Genomic DNA, 12,535 nt, shown 5'->3' on the forward strand with positions numbered 1-12,535 from the left:
TAGATGTATTTCATAGCAACCGGCCCATTTTTAGATGTATTTCATAGGAACCGGCCCATTTTGTAAATGCTTTTTTGAGCAACCGGCTTATTTAAAGATGTATTTCATAGTAACTGGCCCATTTTTAGATATGTTTTCTAGCAACCGGCCCATTTTTAGATGCTTTCCATAGCAACCGGCCCATTTTTAGAAGCATTCCATAGCAACCGGCCCATTTTTAGAAGCATTCCATAGCAACCGGCCCATTTTTAGATGTATTTCATAGCAACCAACTTATTTTTAGATGTATTTCATAGCAACAGGCACATTTTAGATGTATTTCATAGCAACAGACTTATTTTTAGATGTTTTTCTTAGCAACCGGCCCTTTTTTAGAAGCATTCCATAGCAACCGGCCCATTTTTAGATGTATTTCACAGCAACCGGCCCATTTTTAGATGTATTTCATAGCAACCGGCCCATTTTTAGATGTATTTCATAGCAACCGGCCCATTTTTAGATGTATTTCATAGCAACTGGCCCATTTTTAGATATATTTTCTAGCAACCGGCCCATTTTTAGATGCTTTCCATAGCAACCGGCCCATTTTTAGATGTATTTCATTGCAAATGGCCCTTTTTTAGATGCATTCCATAGCAACCGGCCCATTTTTAGAAGCATTCCATAGCAACCGGCCCATTTTTAGATGTATTTCATAAGAACCGGCGCATTTTTAGATGTATTTCGTAGGAACCGGCCCATTTTTACATGCTTTTTTGAGCAACTGGCCCATTTTTAGATATATTTCCTAGCAACCGGCCCATTTTTAGAAGCATTCCATAGCAACCGGCCCATTTTTAGATGTATTTCATTGCAAATGGCCCATTTTTAGATACATTTCCTAGCAACCGGCGCATTTTTAGATATATTTCCTAGCAACCGGCCCATTTTTAGATGTATTTCATAGGAACCGGCGCATTTTTAGATGTATTTCATAGGAACCGGCGCATTTTTAGATGTATTTCGTAGGAACCGGCCCATTTTTAGATGCTTTCCATAGCAACCAGCCCATTTTTAGATGTATTTCATAACCAGCAGATTTCCAGATGTTCTTGTATCTTGTGTTGTCTGACAGATGTTCTCTGTCTCTGTTCAGCTGTCGTGTTCCTCCGTCAGACTCGTGGCCTGAAATGACCCTAACAGCAGAAGTGGCTCCTGAAAACGGCCAGTGGGTCCTGAAGCAGAAACACACGGAGACGGACGGAGTCATGCGGAAACTGCTGACGAAAGATGCAGCAGAGCGAACCCATCCCAGAGACACCCACGATGCAGGGGCGGAGTCAGGGGCGGGGCCAGGGGCTGGACCAATGAAACGGCTGGGAGTGGGGGAGAGGCGGGAACTTAAGCTGGCGCGTCTGAAGCAGATCATGCAGCGTTCGCTCAGTGAGTCTGACGGAGACGTCTATCCTCCAGACGAGACCAAACACATGTCCAGACCCACACAACTGCCCATCCCCGAGGCTGAGGAGCCCAAAAACACACACTCCTCCAGCGAACGCAAGCTCTCCTTCACACACAGGACTTCCAAATCTGTGGACGCCTGTAACCCGTCTCCATCATCAGACCAGAGCGATCCTGAAACCAGAACAGAAGCGGGAGATAAAGTCACCACCAGTCCTAAAAGTGCGCTCAAATCTCCGTCCTCCCGCAGGAAAACCTCGCAGAATCTGAAGCTGAGAGTCACGTTTGATGAGCCGCCGCGGAAAGACGGAGCCGCCGGCGACACTAAAGCCCCGTCCACTAAAGAAAAGAGACCCTTCGGTGCGTTTCGCTCTATAATGGAGACGCTGAGCGGAAACCAGAACAACAACAACAGCAACAGCAGCAGCAGCAATGCTCAGAGTCCTGGAAAACACACCGGGAAGAAGAGCAAGAGCAAGACGAGCGCTGTGTAGAGCAGCCGATGACTGTCAGAGCCCTGGGTTAAGGGTTAGTTCACACTAAAATGACAATATCCTGCTCATTTCCTCCCCCACAGCTCATCAGAGATGCACACTGTAGGTAATGAACAGCTTCTGTGTTTATTAGCGGTGGTGAACTGCATTATGGGATGTTGATCTCTGCTCTGTCCACTTCTGATGTTGAATATTAAACTCTACAGTTTAATAAAGAGACTTTTACTGACATTTTAGTGGTTTGAGATGATATCAGAGACAATCTGTAGAGGAATAAGAGTGTAGAGTAAGAGTAAACGTGCTGCAGTTCATGACACGGAGTCTGTAGTGTAATATACAACACCAACACACACACTATACAGCACTGCACACTATTACACACGTGCAGAACACACACTTTTACACACTGATCAAGCAGAGGTGGGGATCCACACGCTGGTTTATTAGAATGGACAGTCAAGCAGTGGTCAATACAGGGGCAAACTGATGTATGAGGGCAATCCAGAGTCGACATCAAATTAACAGGCAGATGGTCAAAAGGCAGGCAGCAAACAGGACGAAACACATAAACAAGGCAAAGGATCAAACACACGGCAAAGGCAGACCAAGGAAACGCGTTGTAGTGTCACTATAGCAGATAACAAGACTCAGCAAAGAGTATTTGTGTTTGAGCAGTACTTCTACACCATGAATCAGGCCGGTGTAATCAGTCAGGATCTAGAACATGTGTGAATGGAGGGCATGTATGAAGTTGTAGTCCATGAATTAGCGCAGGGGTGTCAAACTCAATTCCTGGAGGGCCGAAGCCCTGCACAGTTTAGTTCCAGCCCTGCTCCAACACACTTACCTGTAGGTTTCAAACAAGCCTGAAGGACTCAATTAGTTTGATGAGGTGTGTTTAATTAGGGTTGGAAGTAAACTATGCAGAGCTGCGGCCCTCCAGGAACTGAGTTTGACACCTGTGACCTAGCGAATTTGTAGTTTGTGCGAGTGTGAATGTTTTCCAGCGACCTCTGGTGGTTAGAGATCGCTGGTGATCATGACATTTACACACTTGAGTAGGTTAAAAGCTGCTAGAGGAAAGGTCAACATCCCATAATGCAGTTCACCAGCAGAAATAAACAGGGAAATATTAAACGTGAATCGCAGAATCCAGAAAACTGCTGATGTGTGTGACTTTAGAGCATCACAGCAGGCTTTGAGCTGACTCTGTGGGGTTTGGGGCTTCATATAATGGCAGTGAATGGTGACCGATTTATAAATAAACACATACAGATGAGTCCAAATCTATAGCCGTGGCTCCTGATCACACACTGAGCTCATGTAAAGCTCCCGGTAAAAAATTCAACATTATTTACAATATTATAGCTTTAATCCAGTGAAGCGGGGGTGTCCAAACTCAGTCCTGGAGGGCCGGGCTCCTGCATACTTTAGTTCCAACCCCAATTAAACACACCTGAGGCAGCTGATCAAGCTCTTTCTTGGTTAATCATAAACTTCCAGGCAGGTTTGTTGAAGGATGTTGGAGCTAAACTATGCAGGACAGCGGCCCTCCAGGACTGAGTTGGACACCCCTGCAGTAAAGCAGTCACGTGTGCTGATACCTGTTTGACTTCATGCTGTAAGTGATGTTCAGTTTCCTGTAGGGAGTGATGATTTCTGTTTACAAGATCTCATTATTTTTAATCTACTTAACATGTCAGTGTTGTCTGCCGTTATATGAAGCGCTGAGAACCACAGATTCAGCTCCCAATCTCCATTAATGTAATAAAAAGCTCATCTGGGATGAGCTGTGGGCGACTACATGAACAGGAAGCTTTCATATTTGGGTGATCTGTGCCTTTAAGGGTTAGTTCACACAGAAATTAAACATGTTATTAATCACCACCATGCTGAAAAATCCAGCTTAAACCAGCCTAGGATGGTTGGCTGGTTTTAGCTGGTCGACCAGGCTGGTTTTAGAGTGGTTTTGGCCATTTCCAGGCTGGTCTTAGCTGGTCACGGTGGAAAATGACCAGCTAAATCCAACTAAAACCAGCGTGACCAGCCTGGTTTAAGCTGGACATAGCTGGTTTTGGCTGTGCTTCCAGCCTGACTAGGCTGGTCAAGCTGGTTTTAGATGGTCATCTCCCAGCCTGACCAGCTAAGACCAGGCTGAAAATGGCCAAAACCCCTCTAAAACCAGGCTGGTCGACCAGCTAAAACCAGCCAACCATCCTAGGCTGGTTTAAGCAGTTTTTTCAGCAGCTCTCTCAGGAGGATTAAATCAAATTTAGTGTTTATTTAAAACAAAGGAAGCTGATCTGCCAGTGGGTGAGGAACACCTGGTTTTCTGAGTGAAATGACCAGATTATTCCCCTCACTGGCAGATTATTCAGTAACACACTATAATAACTGCACACTATGAGTCATTTATGAATTATTGGCATCTAGTGAATTCATGATCAGTTCAGCATGACCGCTGCATTAATAAACGTTAGTAAACAGTTTATAACTGCAGATACAAATGCTCTATTACTGACTTATAAACACATGTATAATGTGCTTAATAACTGCACTTTCATACTTTGTTTTAATTTTTCACTAAATTAACTATTGCATTAATAACACACCAGTTGTATTTAAGAGTAGTTGGAGGTTTTTAAGATGATTCAGAATGAGTTAGTAAATGATTAATAAACTATTGAAATTAACGTTTATAACTCGTATTATTCAGGCGTATAGTAATTGTTGATTTGTATGTTAATGATTTATTTTTAACTCTGCTTCATCCAGTTCTGTGACCTAATCTAAAGTGAGGACTATTGATGCTTTATAAATCTCTTATAAATGCCAATTAAATGCTTGGTATCAAATGCACAATAATCTTTGCAATCGTATCTAAAAAGTAAAATGACTTGGATAATTAGATAAAACAACAATATAATAATTAATCAATATAAGAAGATGCACTGTTTAAACTGTAGTCTTTTTATTGTAGATACGGTTCCAAAGATTTTATTTTATTTGTTGCAGGTTAATTTGTGTATCTTCAAATGAATAGAATTAATAATGTTGTTAATGTTCTTTTATTCCTGTTTAGAATATAACTGAGCCTTTAATAGTCATTTATGCAGGATTCAATAGTCCTCACTTTAGATTAGCTCACAGAACTGGATGAAGATGAGTTAATAAAGCATTTATCAACATACAAATGAACTATTAGTATACGCCTGAATAATAAGAGATATAAATGTTGATTTTTATTATTTTTTAAGATATATTTTTGGCCTTTTTGCCTTTATTAAGTGGACAGGACAGTATTATAGACAGGAAGTGAAGTGGGAGAGAGCTGGGGTAGAGACGGGAGATGTCCTCGAGCCGGGATTCGAACTTGGGACGCCCTGAAGTGCTCCTGCACCATTTGTCAGCACACTAACCACTAGGCTATTGCACCGACATAAATGTTGATTTCAATAGTTTATTAATCATTTACTAACTCGTTCTGAATCATCTTAAAAAGCAACTAACGATGCTTAAATAACTGATTTGTAAATAATGCAATACTTAATTTAGTAATAAAAATAAATCATTAACAAAGTATGAAAGTGCAATGATTAAGCACATTATACATGTGTTTATAAGTCAGTAATAGAGCATTTGTATCTGCAGTTATAAACTGTTTATTAATGTAGAGTAATGCTGAACTGATGATGAATTCACTATTTGCTAATGCTTAATAAATGGTTCATAGTGTGTAGATATTATAATGTTACAGATTATTCATCTTATTTGAAGGAAAACACTACAAACCTTCACTTATTATTTCTGAAAGGAAGTAAAGCTTCTTGATGTGAGCATGTTTAGATATTTGGACTTGAACACTCTTGAAAAGCCTGTTTTGCAGTGTAGTGAACACACGGTTTGATCTGATACTGAAAACATTGGTGGACAGAGTAGTGTTGCAGGTATTTTGGAGCTTTGGTGGTTTAAGGATGTGTTTCTGGACCTGCGTCTCGGGACCCTTGCTGTTTATGGAGGATGAAGAGCTGCAGGATTTCATCTAAAATATCTTCATTTGTGTGATGAATGATGAACGAAGCGCTCAGAGGATTATAAACCACATGGGGAATCTTGATTTCTGTGTGAACTGACCCTTTAAATCACGCGTTACGTACATGAGAACACTTTCTTACTCACCAGTTTAGAGTTTTGTACAGACTCGATAATAATGAACCTGAACGAACACACAGACGAATGAAGGAATCGCTCTTTACTTGTGATTCTGTTTGTTTAATAACTCTAATATGTTTCTATATAATCTGTGTTGTTTTGCGGTAATGTATGATTCATAATTTATCTGTTATTACGTTTGAATGCAAGAAACGGTCTGCTATTGGAAAGCATTGTATAACGCCGATTAAAATAAAGAGGTTTTCAGCTGTTTACTATACGAGGAGAGGTTACTCGCACAGAGCTCGTTTCAATAGTGAGGATGTCTGAGGAGAATCACGAGTGTGTGAAGTTAAAGATGGAGATGTGTGATGATAAACTGACTGGGCATCTTAAAGACGCTAATAATATTGACCTTAATTAAAATAATATGGACCTTAATATTGTTATTTAATCATTTTAAAAACTACTTTTATTACATCCAAACTAAAATATATGTGTGTGTGTGTGTTTGTCAGAGATTCAGCAAGCTGCTGGAAATATTCCTCAGAGATTTTGCTCCATGTTGTCATGATAGCATCACACAGTTGCTGCAGATTTGTCGGCTGCACATCCATGATGCCAATCTCCCGTTCCACCACATCCCAAAGCTGCTCTATTGGATTGAGCTCTGGTGACTGTGGAGGCCATTTGAGTACAGTGAACTCATCGTCATGTTCAGCAGTCTGAGATGATTGAGCTTTATGACATGCTGCGTTATCCTGCTGGAAGTAGCATCAGAAGATGGAGACACTGTGCTCATAAAGGGATGGACATGGTCAGCAGCAATACTCAGGTAGGCTGTGGCGTTGATGCTCAATTGGTACTAATGGACCCAAAGAAAATCTCCCCCACACCATTACACCACCACCACCAGCCTGAACCGCTGATACAAGGCAGGATGATCCATGCTTTCATGTTGTCTGACCCGAGCATCCGAATGTGTCAGCAGAAATGGAGACTCATCAGAGCAGCAACGTTTCTCCAATCTTCTATTGTCCAGTTTTGGTGAGTCTGTGTGAATTGTAGCCTCAGTTTCCTGTTCTTAGCTGACAGGAGCGGCACCCGGTGTGCTCTTCTGCTGCTGTAGCCCATCCGCCTCAAGGTTGGCCGTGTTGTGTGTTCAGAGATGCTCTTCTGCAGAGCTCGGTTGTAGCGAGTGCTTATTTGAGTTACTGTTGCCTTTCTATCAGCTGGAACCAGTCTGGCCATTCTCCTCTGACCTCTGACCTCATCAACAAGGCATTTGACCCACAGAACTGCCGCTCACTGGATATTTCCTCTTTGTCGGAGCATTCTCTGTAAACCCTAGAGATGGTTGTGTGTGAAAATCCCAGTAGATCAGCAGTTTCTGAAATGCACCAACAACCATGCCACATTCAAAGTCTCTTACATCCCCTTTCTTCCCCATTCTGATGCTCAGTCTGAACTGCAGCAGATCCTCTTGACCATGTTTACATGACTAAATGCAGTGAGCTGCTGCCATGTGATTGGCTGATTAGACATTTGTGGTAATGAGCAGTTGGACAGGTGTACCTAATAAAGTGGCCGGTGAGTATATATATATAAATAGGTCATATTTTCTAGCACATTTAAACAAAATAGATTATTTTCACAGATATGTTTATTAAGATAATTGTAAAGTCTCTAAATGTCTTTAGAAATGGAAAGATAATGCATTTAAATTCATGCAAAATATTGCAAACTACACAACATTTTGTTTTTAGCGCTTCGAGTCTGAGAAAAGCGCACTATAAATAAAATTAATATTATTATTTAGATTTTTGCTTTTGAATATTTTTCTCTAATATAGATTTGAGCTACTAATTTTTAAAAATCATTATCTGCAGTTATTTAGTTAGATCAGCTCCAGATTTGGCTTCAGGACTGACTGATGTATTGCACAATTATACATAATATTGTAAGGATCCTGTTGAAAATAATAATGTCAATGAAAGATTTGTGAGCACTTTGTGAGGCTTATTTAAATTAAATGAGAGAGAGAGACAGATTGAGAGAGAATAAGTGTTTGTTCATATTATTATTATTAAATCTATATGTATGTTTTGTTCTGACAACATTGTGCTTTATTTCAGTCATGCCAATAAAGCTCTTTGAATATGAATTTGAATAAGACAGAGAGAAAGTATAACAGAGAGAGAGAGAGACAGATTGAGAGACGGGCAGACAGAGAGACACACAGATACAGGCTGAGAGCGAGAGACAGGCAGGCAGGCGCTGGTGTTCGGCTGTTGTGCAGCATGAAAATGGAGCAGACGAGCGCTTGATTTGACAGCAGTCGAGTCGTCTATAGATTTTTGTGTCCATTGTTTGGGCTTATTTGTGTGCTGCTTTACTCAGTCAATCAAATATAATTGACACCGCTGGGCTGCTGTTGTTTCTGGATGACAGCGGTTAATGCCGCTGGAAAACAGCTGCGGGAAACTCGCTCTGCTGAACGATGGGGAAAGGTTTCAGTCTCTCTCAGCCGTCAAGCGCATTAATTGATGATCTTATAATAATGTGATCAACCTTTAATTCTGCTTCTGTTCACCAGAAACACACACGCAGTTCTGCCATCATGGCTGAATATTCATGATCGGAGAAATCCAGAAGAGGGAAGCAGAGCCGTGCAGAACATTCAGCATGATCATCATGAGTATACAGCAGCACACACATCTCTCCCATTTAAATGAGATAATGCACATGTGTGATGCTGATATTCTAAATACAGTCAACAATTATTCAACTCAAGTTTATTTCTATGCCACTTTTGCACAATTATTTCTGTTCCAAAGCAAGAAAATTATGGTTTCAAACACAAATCAAGTTTTATTTAAACTCTTAGAGTGTGTTTTTGTTAATATTCAGATTGTTGTATTGGTGTTTGTTCATCACAGTGTGCTTTAATACATAATAAGCTATTTATTTTCCAGCAATACCTTTTTTTACATGTTAATCAGGCCCACATGCAGGAGACATTGACTGATACTCTGAATATTTATAGGTCTGTTGTTCATTAATACTGTATAATATGCCTCCATTTATTTACATTAATTAAGCTTGCAGTGAAAACTACTAAATCTTTAGAGTTTGAAAAGCATTTATTGATCTTAGCTGATGTTATTTTCTTAGTTAATGCTTAATAACTTTATTAAGAGTTGATAAAGCAATGTAGAGAAATTTAAGGCCCTTGATAAGTATAAAAAGTCTTTAATGCTAGTTTGTAAGGTATTAAATTTGACATCATTTTTGATTATGCAGTGTATATTTGTATGCTAAAGATGCCTGAATTAAATCTGGGAATATCAGGATGCTGTGTAGTAAATGAAATCAACAGAATCCGGCTAGATTTGACATCATGCTGCTTTGTTTACTGCTGTAATCAAGGCAACACCATCATTTCTGCAGTTCTACAGGCGCCAACCTGCTCAATTAGCAAGATTTACTAGAGATTTATTCAGTATATGTCTAATGTTTCAATAGTGTCTGGATGCAGCCTTTATGATGCAGGCTGAGATTGCATCACTCAGCGATGCAGGGTCAGACACAATGCAGTCAATGGAGTGAGTGACGTCACTGTGATGGGTAGGGTTAGGGGTGGGGTTAGGTGAGCGCATTAAAAAGCATTGGATGCAGCTCAGAATGCACTGCACCAGGTCTGCAGCCAGACTCCTCTCTAATGTTTTAGTTTTGGATTTGTTTCTTACATTAATATTGGTCACATTTTTGATGGTCTGCTTGCTGAATTAAGTTGCACTGCATCTACATGCCAACTAGTTCTCATTAGATTCTCAGTAGACTGTTAGGTTGGGGTTAGTGTATAAGTTGACATGAACATGAAAAGTTTACTATAGTCAGTTAAATGTCTATTAACGGAGCAGCATCAGCATATTAAGCAGACAGACTACTAATACTCAAATGCACCTTCAAAATAAAGTGTTACCATAATATTTAGTAAATATATACCCGGGTAAAGTCTCACCAGTGTTTCTGGTTGAATCCTAAAGTGGTTATAAGGTCTTTAAAAGGTCTTAAAGGTATTAAATTTCACTCTCTGATTCCTCTATATACTCTGAACCTTCACAATAAGTTCACAAAAGACTAGATGGAGTTTAGGAAAATTCCAATAGTCTCATGATGATGCATCTCTCAGTGATGCAATGTCAGACACAATGCACTCAATGGAGCTAGTGAAGTCACTGTGAGGGGTGAGCGCATTAAAAAGCATTGCATGCAGCTCAGATTGCATGTGCAGCAGGTCTGCATCCAAATTCAGGCGATTTCTTTTCTTAAACCGTCAATAACTACTGTAATTAATGTTTATGTTGTTCTAAACTAATGCAAACGTATTGTTTTTGCACTTTATAATTATGTTACACCTAATAAGTTAACTATACAGTAACAGTACATGAATAATGATGCATTAATATGTAAACTAAACATTACTTTATTATGAACTAATGATTTGAGTGAATGCATGTGCCAATCATGAACTTCAACTTCACGAGAGGTCGTGCACTGAAAAAAGATTCAAAGATGATTCCTTAGATTTACTCATTTTTTTAAAGTTGAGTGTTGTAAATAATTTATTTGAGCTGAATTTAAACAAACAAGATAAGTTGAACATTGCTAAATTTAATTTGTTTGTTTATATATAACATAAATTGTTTGCAACAAATTTGCAGACATTATTTTTTCCAGTGTGTGTGAATGACGACTACCTTTATCACCTGTTAGTGCATGGTGTTAAATTAACATTAAAGTTTAAGCTTAATGTAACCAACATGACCTCATAAGCTGTTAATGTATAATTATGTCATGACTTTACTTGGAGGGGCACATCACCCTTAACTCGTCCCTAACTACTCATCGACTCCTGTGTTTAAACTGTTGATGTTGCCTGAACATTCTTCTATTGTTATTCAGTGTAAACATTCTTCTATTGTTATTCAGTGACGTCACTCACTCCACTGAGTGCATTGTGTCTGACACTGCATTGCTGAGTAATGCAATCTCAGTTTGCATCATAAAGGCAGCATCCAGATACTATTGGATTAGCTAGCCTTGGTGTGTCTGGTTAGGGTTGGAACTAAGCTGTGGAGGACACCGGCACTCCAGGACCGAGTTTGGACATGCCTGCACTAGACGAATGTGCATAAGGAGTTGATGAGTACTTAAGGATGGGTTAATGGTGATCTGTCTCTCCAAGTAGTCAAGATATAACTAAACATTAACATGTCAGGAGTTCATGATGGTTAAATTAAGCATAAACAAATGTGGTAACTAACACATTAATTAACAACATGTACTACCAAGTAATAAGGGTAGCCGTTATTTACATATTAACTCTTGTGACTCATGTTGTAAAGTTAGTTAAAGATTAGCGCATGCATTCACCCATCATTAGTTCATAATAAAGTAATGTTTGTTATGGTGGCTTGAAAAGCCAACATACTGTTATCTCACTTAAACTTCTTCTTCTTCCGTCTTCCGAGTCTAATTTTAAAGTGTATCTCCTCCTAACCTCTTCAAGCTACATACTTCAAACTTTCGTCAAACCTTCAAACTGGTCTGACTCGGGTTGCTATGTCTTTTCTAACTGATCCGACTTTCGGTTTTCCGAAAAACGACCTGGGAAATTCCCAAAATTCCCATTGACTTAACATTGGGTCAAACTTTGTGACCTCATAACTCTGCATCAGACTGTCCTACAAACTTAAGAATGGCCTCATCTAACTCAGACTAGCCAGCAGCCAATCACCGATGACCTTTAAACTTACTAGCAACCACTTATGCCACCCTAGCAACTGTCCACAGACTTCCATTGTAAAAGACTGCCATTGACTTAACATTGAGTCAACCTTTGTGAGCCCATAACTCTGCATCAGGCTGTCCTACAGACTAGAGTCAGGCCTCATTCAACTCAGTCTAGCCATCAGCCAATCACTGATGACCTTTAGACTTACTAACCACTCCCTAGCAACCAATTTCAGCACCCTAGCAACTGTTCTATAGACTATGACTAGCTATTCTAACACATTGTAATAGTTTTAACATGCTACTGACATGCTAATGTTGCTAGAAACATGCTAGTCATGCTAACATCATGCTAATTCATGCTAACAACAAGCTGATTCATGCTAGAAACATGCTAACAACATGCTAATTCATGGTAGAATCATGCTAGTAACATGCTAATTCATGCTAGAATTATGCTAATAACATGTTAATTCATGCTAGTAACATGCCAATTCAAGATAGAATCATACTAACATGCTATTTACACTTTAAAACCACTTAAAACATTCAGACTCTGCTTTTTAAGCCACCATAAAGTTTGTTCTTAAACTTTAATATCTAGTTTTACATATTAACACATCATTATTCATGTACTGCTATTGTAAAGT

General features: G+C 39.5%; 1 protein-coding gene across 16 annotated transcripts in view; it reads left to right on the forward strand.

The window, feature by feature from the left end:
- sncaip (synuclein, alpha interacting protein) overlaps positions 1–9,588 on the forward strand; it is a 31,876-nt gene extending 22,288 nt beyond the window's left edge. Inside the window, exons 11-14 of one of the 16 annotated variants that reach the window (XR_015497340.1) lie at positions 1,136–3,257; positions 3,499–3,838; positions 4,156–4,386; positions 5,569–6,364. Coding sequence is in view for 3 of the 16 variants with exons in the window: in XM_087263993.1 (XP_087120119.1) it covers positions 1,136–1,934 (799 nt within the window). In the remaining 13 variants the exon portion in view is untranslated. Of the gene's footprint in view, positions 1–1,135; positions 6,365–6,604; positions 7,677–8,682 lie in introns of those variants that run through there. The other 15 variants (XR_015497343.1, XR_015497342.1, XR_015497336.1 and 12 more) reach the window with 15 other exon arrangements.
- The last annotated feature ends 2,947 nt before the right edge of the window (positions 9,589–12,535 follow it).

This window comes from Danio rerio, chromosome 8 (assembly GCF_052040795.2).
Source record: "Danio rerio strain M-AB ecotype USA chromosome 8, GRCz13ab, whole genome shotgun sequence".
NCBI lineage: Eukaryota > Metazoa > Chordata > Actinopteri > Cypriniformes > Danionidae > Danio > Danio rerio.